General features: G+C 43.2%; 3 protein-coding genes across 3 annotated transcripts; all 3 read left to right on the forward strand.

The window, feature by feature from the left end:
- Window positions 1–314: 314 nt before the first annotated feature.
- SERLADRAFT_432117 (uncharacterized protein) lies at window positions 315–1,598 on the forward strand (the record flags this gene model as incomplete). Its single annotated transcript, XM_007312365.1, has 3 exons — window positions 315–457; window positions 592–799; window positions 867–1,598. 3 exons carry the CDS (start codon window positions 315–317, stop codon window positions 1,596–1,598), a joined length of 1,083 nt encoding a protein of 360 aa, XP_007312427.1.
- Window positions 1,599–9,577: 7,979 nt separating this feature from the next.
- Window positions 9,578–11,014, forward strand: SERLADRAFT_454851 (uncharacterized protein; the record flags this gene model as incomplete). Its single annotated transcript, XM_007312366.1, has 5 exons — window positions 9,578–9,787; window positions 10,347–10,375; window positions 10,421–10,454; window positions 10,524–10,656; window positions 10,724–11,014. 2 exons carry the CDS (start codon window positions 9,582–9,584, stop codon window positions 10,348–10,350), a joined length of 210 nt encoding a protein of 69 aa, XP_007312428.1.
- Window positions 11,015–12,008: 994 nt separating this feature from the next.
- SERLADRAFT_404670 (uncharacterized protein) lies at window positions 12,009–12,966 on the forward strand (the record flags this gene model as incomplete). The annotated part of the gene is made up of 5 exons (XM_007312367.1): window positions 12,009–12,026; window positions 12,114–12,235; window positions 12,304–12,315; window positions 12,421–12,523; window positions 12,598–12,966. 5 exons carry the CDS (start codon window positions 12,009–12,011, stop codon window positions 12,964–12,966), a joined length of 624 nt encoding a protein of 207 aa, XP_007312429.1.
- Between the last annotated feature and the right edge of the window lie 1,211 nt (window positions 12,967–14,177).

A 14,177-nucleotide genomic window follows, 5' to 3' on the forward strand; every position in this document is an offset into this window, starting at 1 on the left:
CACATCCCTTCTCACCCCGTATATGGAGACCAATACTCACGGCCCGAACTTTATCCGACCACCACCTGACCTTATCAACGGAGAAGAAGAATACGAAGTAGAAAGTATTCTTAAACACAAACGCTGGAAACGCGGGCACCGCTACCTGATTAAATAGCGCCATTACCCTCATTCCAAAAACTCATGGGAACCGGAAGAACATTTAACCAATGCTGCGGAGATACTGGAAGCCTATAAAAAGGACCACAAGCTGCGTTGAAGAGACAACCACCCCACTACCAACAATCTGCTCTCTCTCAACACAAAAAAAAAACATGTCTACTTCCCACTCTACCGGCTTCCCTATCACCACTTATTCCGTACCCGGCAAAGCCAACATGCTAGCCAATGAACAAGTGTCCTTTGCCCGAGGGCAACAACACAACCAAGCTGACGTCTCTGACGCTATAGAGCTAATGTCAGCCAAAAACGCCTAAGTCTATTTATTTTATGAAACAGAAAAATGCTGCCCCCATGCGTACCACGCACTCTCTTCCATGCATAACTTCCTTGCCATAGACCTTGTAGCTGATGAACTGCTAAAAGCCATAGACTCACTACATTCATAGGAAAACGAGCATTTGCAGCTCTGCAGTCAGGACTCGAGTATTTGTCGGGTACTCCGGATGGAAAAATTAGTTTTGTAATCTTTGGAACAACACTTGAGGATGAACTCCTTGAATGGGCAGACGGACACGGCAAAGGCATATTTGGAATTAGGCGGGAGGACCTTGCTAACAGAGACGTGCATGCGGATAGAGTGAGACAGCTATATGCGTACTCCTCCACCCGGTTTGTCCCACCAGTCCCTATTGTACCCAGAACAGACCAGTGTTACCCCGGAGCGCACCTACCACATCGTCACCCAACATCCTCCGCCCACCCAGTCGGTGGAAAAATATATTCCAACCATCCCAACCAGCCTGATCTTGCAAGAGTCGAGCCCCTCCAGTCCCTGTCCCATTGGGTCAAACCCAAAACCACTGTCTCCCCCGTCATCTCCACCTCGACCAGTACCAAACACCCAAACCTGTCATCTGACGAACCGGCGAGGAGCCCGACGCGGCCAACAAGAAGTGATACTCCAGATCCCCGCCGCCAGAACTCCATCGGAACGGCAATCTCGTATGTCAAAGGGTCAGAAAGGCAGTCCGCCTGGCGCAACGCGCAGGCCTGAGACTGGTTCTCCCTCCAACCCAATCAATGTAGATGATGATGCAGCCATGATCGATCAGTTGTACGCAGGAACGTACACCTTAGGAGATGATGATCCAACCACTCCCCAATCCGACACCTCATCCAACACCCGACGAAAATACCACAAAGGTGTTCGTAACAACGCTCCATACTGCCAATACTGCGGTTGGAGCGATCATCGCACATACTATTGCGAAGCCTACTATTGCCCCGACTGTGACCGTCGTGCACCGGGACATAGTTTTAATTGGTGTCCCATCCGCAGGGAAGACGAGGATAGGATTCTGATGGAAAGATTACATGGAGATGTCAGCTACGACAACAGTTACAATATTGATGGCGAAGGTACTGAATTTTGGTGAAACTTGGAGCAAGTAAGGGGGTAATGTTATGATCTCTATTGGACATTTAAGGACTACTCATTTCTTTTTACTCATCGGTTATACCATCAGACCAAAGACTCATTTCCTTCACGTACACTTCCGTTCCTCTCGCATTTGCAGTACATATTATAGTATTTAGTCCTCAACGGATGGACCTGCCCTAGATAGGACCTAACTCCTTTCACTGATTCATTTTCATTATAAATACCATGTAATAGCAGTAGTATTCTCTAATACAATTCTACGCAGTTTACGCTTACAAAGCTAGACTCCTAAGATCAGACTTCTACTCAGAAGAAGACCAACTCTCGTTGGAAGAACTCCACTCAGAACTATGTTCTCGAACTTGTCTTTGGATAAGTCTCTTTACAAACCTCGACGAACCCTCAGACTTTGTTAAGCACTTTGTGCGTAACACATACTCTGCAAGCCTCCTCTTGAGACAACTCTACCCATGTTCAATAGGATTAAGATAAGGAGACTGTGCAGGCCACACCATAGTTCTAAACTCCTCCTCATCTAGCCACTCCTTGACCTTTTTGCAGGAATGCTCGGGGTCATTGCCTTGCTGAAAGATGATTTCAGGAGGATTGAAACCATAATACTGTAGGGTGTTTAGCAGCTCATCCTTAAAAATCTGAAGGTCAAGGTCCCCATCCATCCTACCATCAATTCTAGCAGCATACCCAACTCCCTCCCAAGTCATACAGCCCCAGATTATCATGGAACCTCCTCCAGACTTGACAGTTCCCTGTACCAATCTATCACTGAGCCCCTCACCTGGCTTTTTTCCACACCCACTTGTGTCCATCTGACCCCAGGCGATTGATTTTGGTCTCATCAGACCATACAACCTTCTTCCAATCCTTTTCCACTTGACCACAGCCTTCATGCCAGCATTTTTCAAGTGCTGGCAGACAGTGTTTGGGGAGAGAGGTTGGTTGATGATGTTGGTAAGAGCTTTGGTGATCTGGACAGTATTTTCTGCCTTGCGAGTGGAGATGAGATGCATGGCATGGCAGACATTGGCAGGAGAAAGCTTAGATGGACGACCTCCAACAGACTTTTGGAGCTTAGAACACTCCTTGGAGCAAAGTCTAGAGATGGTAGAGACATGGACACCAGTGGTAGAGGCAAATGAGTGAGCAGTTTGACCTGCATCAAGGAGGTTAATAATACAGTTCTTTTGAGCAGGAGAGAGGGATTTCATGATGATGGTGGCTGAGAATACAGAAGCGTGCAAACTTTTTTAAACTCAGAAACAATGGCTATACATGTATTTTTGTTTGTGGGACCAAACAAAGCCAGATATTCTATCATATTATTGTATCTCTGCTTCCAACTCAAAAGTAAAAAAACTGTTACAATGGTATTGCTCTTTTGAAATGGACATATCTTCACAGCTGCTGGGCCAAATCATATAACCTAGGAACCATTTTGTAGCCAAGACCAAGTACTTTTGTCAACCCCACCAAAGCTGAGCAAAGTTCCTACACCTGTTGGCAGTGCACTTTGCACACCACATTTAGGCCAAACATTGCAATAGTTTTTGCACTGTACATGCTGAATACCGCCATCAAGCCCCAAAAGACTTGGGAAATCTCTTCAAGCTGGTAAATCTGACAAGTGCACCTAAAGTTTTTGACAAAAAATCCCTACCAAAAGGCACACCATCAACACTCCTACCTGATCAAATTCCAAAATGATTGGGCAACCGCAGAGCTTGTCAAGCAATATTTAAGTAACCGTCACAAAAGTGAATCCTGGAAGACGAGAAATCTCCTGCCAACCAATGAATATTCCAAGAAAGCTCAGTGTATGGAGGACCTGCAAGCTGACAAGTGTGATAATGAGGACATGGGATATGATTGCAATGAAAGATATGAGGAGGATGAGGATGTAAATCACTGAAACTAAGTACTCATAGCACGAATCATTATCCCAAGGGTGTACAATTCATATACATCAACATGGACATAATTCTTATTTAACTCACTTCACTCATATATGTTTAGCCATTGCAATCCAGGCAACGTGGGCAAATAATAAATAATCACATGATGCACTACAATCTCCAATTGTTAGACACAAATAAACTGACAATGAGGTTCAACAACGGTAAAAAAAATAGGTTAAATGTGAATAAGGATAGTGTGTGTCCAACAAAGATAAAATCTTAATAGCAGACAGACATGTTCAATAAACTGCTGGAAAAGAGAAGAAAATGCTTACTTCTTATTGATACATCTAGCAACCTACACATTTCTGACTAATGCAGTCTGCATCAAGGGCCCACTAAGCATATGAGATCCAGTGTAAGGCATGTTGGAATTGTACATATTTTGTCCAGTGGGAGGCTTGCTTAATGTGTATTGTTGTCCAGCACTATGCACCATAAAGGCGGGATCTTCCCATCTTCCAGGATACAGGCACAGTGTGTGAGATGGCATAGTCTACTGACTTTACTGACCTGGTCAAGCTCCTGACAGGCTACCATCAAACAGGCCCAAAAGTTGTTGGCACAAATAAGATGGCAGCAACAGTTTCTTTCTGCACTAAGTGCAACTGCTTGCAGAGTTGTGCGTGACTGATAAGTGGCGGGTGCCAGACTTTGTTTTGTTGCACACAAAGAATTGCTATGGTCTGATGATGAGAGATGTGACCACATCAACAATACACAGTCTTGGGGCACTGGAGCATAATGAAAACAACACTCAAAAGAAGAGGAAGAGGTGGGAGTGGTTACCCATTTGGTAGGAGCAAGTTAGTTGTTGGTAGACAACAGGAGGACTCACTGAGTCCTTCCCCATGTATTGCTCCTGTATATATACTAAAATACATGAGGTACTGTACAGTTTTGAATAGAGTTTTAAAGTCCAATGTTTAGCATGTGACCGGTCACATGATGAGTCTAGACATTGGTCAGGTGTTGTGTCACATGACTGGTCATGTGACTTGGAAAATGAAAAGTCAAAGTACAAAAAGTGAAGCGTAAGTAGGTGCTGGTATGTCAATTGTAACAAGAGACAGATCTGAAGCAAATATGTTCAAGTGATGATGAACTAAAAACTCAAAAACTGAGCTTACCTTCCTCACAACATCTGTAGAGTGCCTCATTAATATAACAGAAAATGATTGATCACTTGAGGAAAATGTGCAATTGCATGGTGAGAAAATAGAAGGTGAGGACTTATCAACTGTATGCACCCATCTGTTCATGTTGATCCTTCCAGTATCCTTGACATAAGACATGTGATGATCAGATCTAGAGTGAGTAATGGACATTCTCTTTCAGTTTGTAAACATCAGAGACTGCTAGGGTAAACTGCAATTGGTGGGATCTGTTGAGTCTGCAGGGAACTTGTCTTCTTGTATGTAAAAGTCAATATGTGGGAGTGAGCCTTGGTGGTGGGATGAGAGCTAGACAAGACCCCTTTGAACATGGTTGGGGTCCTACAGCCAGAATCCTAATTTATTACAATATGTGCACGCTACCACCACATCCATGGTATCATGGTCAATATTAATATTGTTAATGTTGATGGTTAATATTTTGATCAGTACTCCTTAGATGGCATATCAGGTTTAGGACTGGTGTTTGCATTTTCAGGCTGTAGGCAAGTAAGTGTCCATCAAATCCAACCAATTGATAATTAATATTACCATAAACTGATAGATTATACTCTCCTATCCAGGGATTCTCTTGGGAGTGTTAATATAGCTAGCTATAGCTATAGGTTTGTCTTTGTCTTTGAATTCAGATCACTGATGGAAATACCACTCTAACTCAGTCTAAGAACTTCCTTTACGCATGTAGGTGTATGGATGTGGTAACAGACAATGAAGAAGATAAGTTTTTGGGTCATGTCCGTCATGGGTATTTTATGAACACATCAATAGGTGATGATAATCTTCTATTAATCTATTGATCATCCAGCTATAGGTTTAGAACTTTGAATTCTCAACAAAGATTATGCTGTGTGCTAAACTACATCAATTGGTATGTAAGTTTACCTCGTGCACAAGTGCTCTAAGGTAGCTCGATAAATCAAATGACCACTCTGTATCCCTTAATCTAGGTTCAGATCTTCACGCTCTCAAAAGACATCACTCAGTGTGTCACTTTATCCTCGTCTTCGATATATAGGCTGTTAATACAATGTTAGGGGGTGCCCATTTTCCATCATCAATTACTCATTCATCTAGATTTTTCACAGCACACATGTCACTCAGTGAGCTAATATATGTTATCTGGTGACTCAATTCGCTCAAATTAGCGAAATTGAGGGACAATGGTAGGATTGTGCAGTTTGAGAGTGAGTTGTTGAGGCTGGAAATGCTGTATGCATGCTTTAGCATATATATACATATATACCAAGCGAGTAGATTATGTCTTTGGGATTGGTAGTCTCATCTTCTCAATGCTGAACTCAAAAATGCTTGCCAGTGTTTGGTTGGTTTTTTTTCATGATACAGTCTTTGTTTGCTGCAAAATCATTTTGTACCTTTGGCCCTGACCAGAATCATGAATATGAAGAAATCACTCAAGCTTTGGGTGCCAGTCTGAGTGACAAAAAAATACAGGCTTCTATTCATGCCAAAAATCTACACTGGGGATTTTGTGACAACACCAGCGCTCGCATCTTATCATCCCAGCTTGTGGGTAGCATCTATGCTATACATTACTTGTTTACTAATAGTTTTTATGTACACTATGAGGAGGATCTACCTGTTGCTTCTGGTTTACAGCAAATATGTGGCCGGAATGATGTTTTTCTTCAAAATGACCCGTATTTTAGTCATGGAGAATGGAACTTTACAGGCTTTCACCCTGAAACATTATCCCAGCCAACTCTGATTTTGGATCACCACATATCTGGTGTTAGCGAGGGCTCCAGTTTTGATCCCAATGGCAATAATGTGTATCCAGATCATGGCTTTCACTATTCTGGCCACCATTCTGGTGAAGGTTCAGAGGCAGTTAGCCAGGGCTCTACATTTTATACTGGAAGCCATCAATCAGAACATTCCCGCTGCCAACCTCAGTGTTCTCATCAACAATTTCAGCATTCAGGTTGACCATCTCAACAATCAGATTATTGTTCTTAATATTCAGCTGCAGATTTGAGCTCTCAAGCCAACAAGGAAATAACTCCTGAACCACATAATGCTGACACTCACATAGATCTACCGCAGTGCTTGCATACTTTGGACTAGTACCGTACACAATTTTCTGACTACAATCACCACATCATCAAAGACACCCTCTTGCATGCTCAGGCAGATGACTTGCTCAATATCTTCAACCCATTCGATGGAGATTTCGCAGACAATTATGTCTATGAAGCAAACAGGCAGTGGATAGAAAGGCATCCGGGTTCAAATAGCATAGGTCCATCTTCACCTTCAATATGTTCTATTATATCTACTTATGCAATTAATTTCTTAGCTCAGGACAACACCCCCCCCTCATACAATTCATTTTGGTCTGAAAATGGCAGGCATAGGGGTAATTCAAGCATTAAATTGGTATCTGCAAACCGGCCTGGAAGGGTTCAATTTTGCTCACATATTGGATGAATTTGTATGTTTATTCACGTTTTTGGTCACGACACTGATTGTCTTTACGATGGGCAATATACTCATGCCTCTGCAGCATCCTGCATTTGAGGAGGCTATTCAAGTTATTGTTATCTTGTTCTCTGGCCTACCAATTTGGAGGGCTGCTAAACATGTTCCATTGGCTTTCAGGCCACGGGCCTCTGGGACTTGCTCCCCAGGCTTGCAGTGTTGTCCCAGATGCACTTGTACTTCTCCTAGCTGCACTTGTCACAGGATGTCCTCCACTTCTTTGTCTGCTTACTTTTGCTGATGGTGCAGGCAGGATTGTCCAGCCTGCACTGCTTGCACCCCTCCTCCATGCTCTTCCTCTGCAGATCCTCTACACCCCTGGTAATCTCTACCACCACCTTTCCCTTGGAGGTTGGAGGTGCTACAGGGTCTGGGCACTGACCACTAGATGTCCCGGGGCGTGGGCGGGTGTGCTGGGGGCGAGATGGCTTTCAGGGCCCGGGACCAGGGGGTGGGGGTGGGGAGCGCTGGGACAGAGTTGCCCTCTTTGCCCTCTTTGAACGCACCACTGTCATGCAAGCAAAGTTGCACTTTTTTTTGCCAGTGGTGGGTGCCAGGGGGCTTTCAGAACGCATGGTGGCAAAAGTACAAGGATAAGGTGGAATCATTGTGAAAAGAAACACTCAGTAAGTAATTGAAAAAGGATGAAAAAATAAAAAACTTACTTTGCAACCACCACCTATTGTCCAGAGCCTCCCTCCTCTAAGGAGTCTGTCTCCTGGACTCAAACCAGATTGATTCCTGCACTGTCTCATTTTCCCAGGTGATCAACAATGGATCTACTGCCCTTCTCTCATTCTCTGCTCTGCCAAACTGCATGATGGCAGTCAAAAAGATTTGGAGCCAGGGGGCGTGGAAGTCGTGCCCAGTCCCTGTATTGGACAAAAACCAAGGGCCAGTACATCACTGCCTTCCTGACACACTTGTTGGCCTTGTAGATCTTTTTTTGGGTGGCAGAAGACATTACAATGGTGTTGTTGGTTGGGGAGGGGTTGAAAGTCTGGTGTAAAGTGTTATGTCTGAGTGACTGAGATGTTAAAGGGTTCAGACGTGCTATACATGGATCTGGTGCCACAAATTGTGCCCATGGGAATTTTGAGAAAAATGCACATGATAAAAGCTGAACTTGGTATTTTTCACAATCAAACACCAGAAATGTTGCAAATACCAACTCCACAGTACAAATCCAGTGCCTGGGAACCATCCCCAGGTATGTCCCATCATCTCAAATATTACTCCACCACCATCTTGAAATACTTTTCTTCAGATTTACCCATGTTACCCACCATGTTACCCACTATATATGACCCAACAACCATAAATTGTAAGTTCATACATTTAATTGTACTTAAAAGGTCTGATATACATTTCATCAGCAATTTCAAGTGAGTCAACTGGCTTGTCAGACAATTTTCCATCCCCAGGGGGGTCTGACTCATCTGAATGCTCCCTGGATTCCTCCGAATGCTCCCCAGCACCCACTCTTATAAACAATATCTTTGATATTGGGGTGCCATGCAAGAGACCTAACTGTAATGGGAAAAATGTCTTTGATATTGGGGTGCCATCCAGGAGACCTAATAGTAACCCCAGGAAAAACATATTCAATATTGGGTTCTGATTGGCTAGAAAAAGCTAGAATTGAATATTTTCAGCATATAAGCTGGGCTTAAATAAGCCAAAGCCTGTAGTGTGAAGCTTGTTTCTAGCAAGAAAAAAGGCTGCATTAGCCTCAAAAGCTGAGGCAGAGAAATTTGGTACATGATGTGACTCTTAAGGGCACAAAAACCAAATACCTGTTTACAGCCACATGTAAGAGAGCAGCAACAATGTGGGCTGATGAAGAAGATTCTGACAAAGACAACTTACATGACAAGGGATTAAATTTGAATGATAATGACAATGATGCTGATAATGGCAAGAATATAATAGATCATATTTTGGATTATGCAAAAAAAATTTAGTTATGCTTAGAAATAATTATGTAGTACCTCTTTTGAAACCTTTATCAGATAAGGAGGAGGACAGTCACCCAAAATGAGTTGGGGATGATAATGAGGTAAGAATATTACTGTCTTGAGAAGCCTCTGTTTCACCAAACAAAGCATATAGGTATGAGAAATAACTATATACCTAGCTGGAAATAGCATCTCTGTGAACTCAATGGTACTGTTAGTCTTGTGACCAGAGCTAAAAGGGAACATCCTAGCATCTGGTGACTCTTGATAGGTGATGAGTGCATCGAGTCACACCTGTCGGCTGCGTTCGGCACCGTTGTTACAAGAACCGAGCAGTAGCTTACAAATCTTAGCTTATCTTATCTTTCAAACCATGATCAATCCCACTGAACGTGAGAGCCTGTCTAATTGCAATAGCGGTGAGGCTTTTGAGGACGACAACAATCCATCCGCCCCCTCAGCGGTCAATAATACACACAATTCATTATCATCCACCGATACAGAGCCCAGTAGTGACCCAGAGAACTTAAATATACACCCTGTCCAGCTACAATACACATCTCAACTCAAAACACAACTCACCGGCACTCCTGCTTCCAAAGTTTGCTTGATGCTGGAATACATGAACATGCTTGGGCTCAATCTTCCCTTATTCTTAGATTATCTCAGCTGGGGCAACTACAACTGCATCATGGACCCCAAGGTCCGCTATGAAAGGACAGCTCTCATGGTAAGTGATGAGCTTCCAGTGATACTGGCCCGCTGGCATAAACCACCCCAGACTAAGGGCACTCACAATGCACGTGCAAGTGGGGGAAAGGATGTACTCGAGGTGTTTGCCTTCTCATGTGTTAGGGAAGCTATTGAAAGAGAGTTAAATAGCATACAGGAGTTAGCAAAGTGCCCGCCCAAAGATGTCAGTGAAGAGGGTTTTACCAGCCTGCTAATTGACGACTTGGTCCTCAAACTTGATATGTAGCTTTGACCAAACATCAGCGAGAATATTAGGAATCATTGTGGCTGAAGTTGCATATACAGGGATATTGAGTGGTAGAAAGGATCACAATTGGTTGACCTGGGAATATGTAGGGCAGAAATCCCCTCCCCACTGTGAGACGCAGTGGGCCTCGTCAATGATATAGTCAAGCATGTGTCGCTGGAATGCAGGTGAGCATAACAAGCCTTTTAAACGAGGATTTTTTATAACTATTTCTGGCATTATATTTTTGCTCGTTGAGCTCCTTGTGTAAGTGCTCGTTATATGTGTCTTTGTTGACATCTGCAAACTGTATTCCCCACTGACGGAACTGTGCAGCCTGGATTAATATGAAGCAAAGGTAAGCGACTGAGATATGTTACAAAAAACTCACCTGGTCTTCCTCCAGACTTTTCAAAGGCGAGATGATGACAAGTATACACTCTTGTGAAGTAACAAAGGCATAGCAAAGGCAAGTGTCTTACCCGTGCCAGTACCCGCTATTATTATACAGTCTAATCCCAGTGTAAATGCCTCAGAGGCATCCAGCTGCCATCCATAAGGTGTCCGGTTATTGCATTGTGCTCCGACAGACTGAATCAACTTTGCGCAAGTTTCCTGCGAGGAGTAGTTGGTTTTTGCCCTTTAGGCTCCAGTGAGGAGCTTGTAGGAGTGTTTTATAGCCTCAGCATGTGATGAAGGACATGACAAGGCTGGCATTGACTTGTCGTTCACTGAAAATTGTCTCTGTTGCTTATACTACAACTCAGAGTCACGGATCATATTCTATTTGGTGTCCTAATAAGCATGATGACGAGAATCTAAAACTTCAACCCAAAAAGAGCAAAAAGCGTGACAGTGTGACTCGATGCACTCGTCCTGAGATGAAAGTCACCAGACATTTTGGGAATGCATTTGAGTTTGACTGCTTCCCAAAACACCTGGGTTTGAGACTATGGTACTGTACTCATCGGCAAACATTCAACCTAGAAGTAGAAAATGGTTGGTAATATAGACAGAAAAAAAATGAGTTCTTACTGAGCATGTCACAAGACTGAAAAATCACATCAAAAGCCAAAACCACATAAAAAAAAACCAATGTCACAAGCTCACCTATTGTTAGTCCCTCAAAGTTTTAATTTTTTGGTGCATTAGGGGTGAGTTTCACACATACATGTACTATTATATACAAGAACACCCCACAGTACTCAGCTTAAATTTGCTAATGATATAATTCACTAATGCTCAGACAGGGAATAGTTGGTTTCATTGATTTATAATCTACAAACACACTCAACATTCATTCAAACTTTTCAGATATGGATTTTCTAGCCCAATTGTTGACAAGTCTCAGTTATGAGTGTTATATTAATGACTTAACACATATTAAAACACAAACCAAAGTAAGAGGAGCTGCTGCAGATGGCTGTTTATATATACTACTGAAAGATACATAAAAACTAATAATGGATGGTTTCCGGGTACTGAATCTGCACTGGGGAGTTGGCATTTGCAACATTGCCGGTATTTAATTGTGAAAAATACAAGTCCAACTTTCATCACATGCAATCACAAGTATTTTTCTTAAAATTCCCATGGGCACAATCTGTGGCACCAGATCCATGTATAGCGTGTCTGAACCCTTTAACATCTCAGTCACTCAGGCAATACTACCTACACCACACCTTCCATCACATCCCCAACCAAAAATACCACTCCCAGTGTCTTTTGTCACCCAAGAAAAAATCTATAAAGCCAACGGGTGCAAAGGCCCTTATGCACTAGCCCCAGGTTCTTTTTCAATACAAAAACCAGTATGTGGAGATGCTGAGGGAGGAAGTAGTGAGTGGGACAGACACAATAAAGGAGGGAAATGATGCCAGACATGACTTCCACATCCCCAAACTCCTTCTCAGTGCCATCACATAGTTTGGCAGAGGAGAGAATGAGGGAGGGGCAGTTGATCCCTCCATGATCAGCCAGGAAAATGAGACGGTGGATGGATTTGTCTGGTTTGATCCTGGGAGGATAGAGGCTCTTGATAATAGGTGGTGATTGCAAAGTAAGTTTGTTTCTTTTTATTCTTTTTCAATTATCTACTGACTGTTTCTTTTCACAGTGATCCCATCTTGTGGGTTTACCACCCTCCCCATTGCAACAATAGCAGCATAGCCAGAGAGCCTCCTAGCACCCACCACTGGCAAAAAAAAACACAACTTTGCTTGCATAACAACAGTGTTGTTGAAGAGGGCGAAGACGGCAGCTCTGCCCTGGTGTTCCTTATCCCTACTCCCTGTTCCCAGGCCCTCAAGGCCATCCACACCCCAGGACATCTACTGGTCAGCACCCCAACCCCCCAGCTTTGAATCCCATAGACACAGTAGCACCTCCAGCTGACAAGTGAAAGTGAAAGGTAAGGGTGGTGGTAGAGATTACCAGGGGTATAGAGGATTTAGAGAGGAAGTGTATGGAGGAGGGATGCAAGTGGTGCAAGTTGGACAAGTCCGCCTGCACCATAAGTAGGAGTAAGCAGACAAAGAAGTGGAGGATGTCCTGCAACAAGTGCAGCCATGAGAAGTACAAGTGTGTGTGGGACAACAATGCAAGCCTGGGGTGCAAGTTCTGGAAGCCAATGGCCTCAAATCCAGAAGCATCAGAGGCTCTGGTTACTGCTCCTGACCATCCCATTAAGATTGGGCCACCACATGGAGCACACAAGCTGGTTTACCAGCCCCATGCCACAGCTGGGACCTTCACAAGCAGGATCCCCCCACCTTCATGAGCAGCCATCCCAGCTCTTGCTTAAAAACCTGGGGTCCATTATACTATGTAATAGTAGTCCAGTAATCCCTGGCTTTGTAGCAATCCACTACTCCCCAGGCTTTGTAGTAATATTCCCGGGGTTTTACTCACTCCTGGTATTCAACAACAGTGTGCCAGGTTTCACCCTTTTCATTGAGCTACTACACATAGCTACAAACTTGCAACAGTGATATACCCAGATCAAGACAGTTCTGCTACTACTCCACATTTATAACAGCATAACATATTCTCTCACCACTGCAAGACAAAACCCCATGATTCAAAAACTTCCCACTCAATGCAGCAATAGTCCCACTATCACATTTGAAGCAAAAAACCACCCCAGTGAGCTCTAATAGCCTCATTATTGTCTCCAATGCTTGCCAACATATTATATAAATTCAACTCTAATGGTGACTGAGCTGACAAATGACATCAAAACTAGATATATAACATAAATGCGACTATATTTACTGCCTGCTGGTGCTGTGCTGACAGGCAGCCCAACATGTTGGGTGGCGTTGATGGATGTTAAAATCTGATTTAATGCTGAGTAGTGGTGAGTGGAGGGAAAATTGTTGGCAATATTATTTGACTTACATCACATCACATCAACATTATCCTCCATAATAACATTATGCAAGTCTGCAGGTTCTTGGGTCCCGGGTACTGATAGGACGGCCGTGCTCACTCAGGCTCAGTATAGCATCTGTAACAAGCTTTGTAAATCACAACAAATTAGATGATGTTAGACTTACATATTTGTGGAACCTGGTCAGCAGTAAAGTTGTCCTCCATCTGAGTGAACATGATCGTTGGCAGGCCTACAAAGAAATACTCTGAGTTGCCACTGAAGTAGAAAGTGGGAAATCTGACATTCAGACATAATTTCTGTCGGATTTTTGCAAAATACACAGAGCTGGAGAATTCCTTTGAGAAAATGACATAGTGCTGCTTTCCATGTTACTGTACTAGCAATGGGGGCAAAAAGCTTAATTAACGGCAATATTGACACTAAGTCTGTTGTATGCCAAGTCGCTGCATAAATTTTGTGAATTCTTTATTTTTAGGTACAAGTATCTCACACAGTGGAGCTGGTCACACGAGCCATCATTAACTGTATAGTACACAAGTACAAACAACCTGTAGTAGTATATATACCCCAATAGATCAAGGAGACTCCTCAGCGAG

This window comes from Serpula lacrymans (assembly GCF_000218685.1).
Source record: "Serpula lacrymans var. lacrymans S7.9 unplaced genomic scaffold SERLAscaffold_1, whole genome shotgun sequence".
Classification (NCBI taxonomy): Eukaryota; Fungi; Basidiomycota; class Agaricomycetes; order Boletales; family Serpulaceae; genus Serpula; species Serpula lacrymans.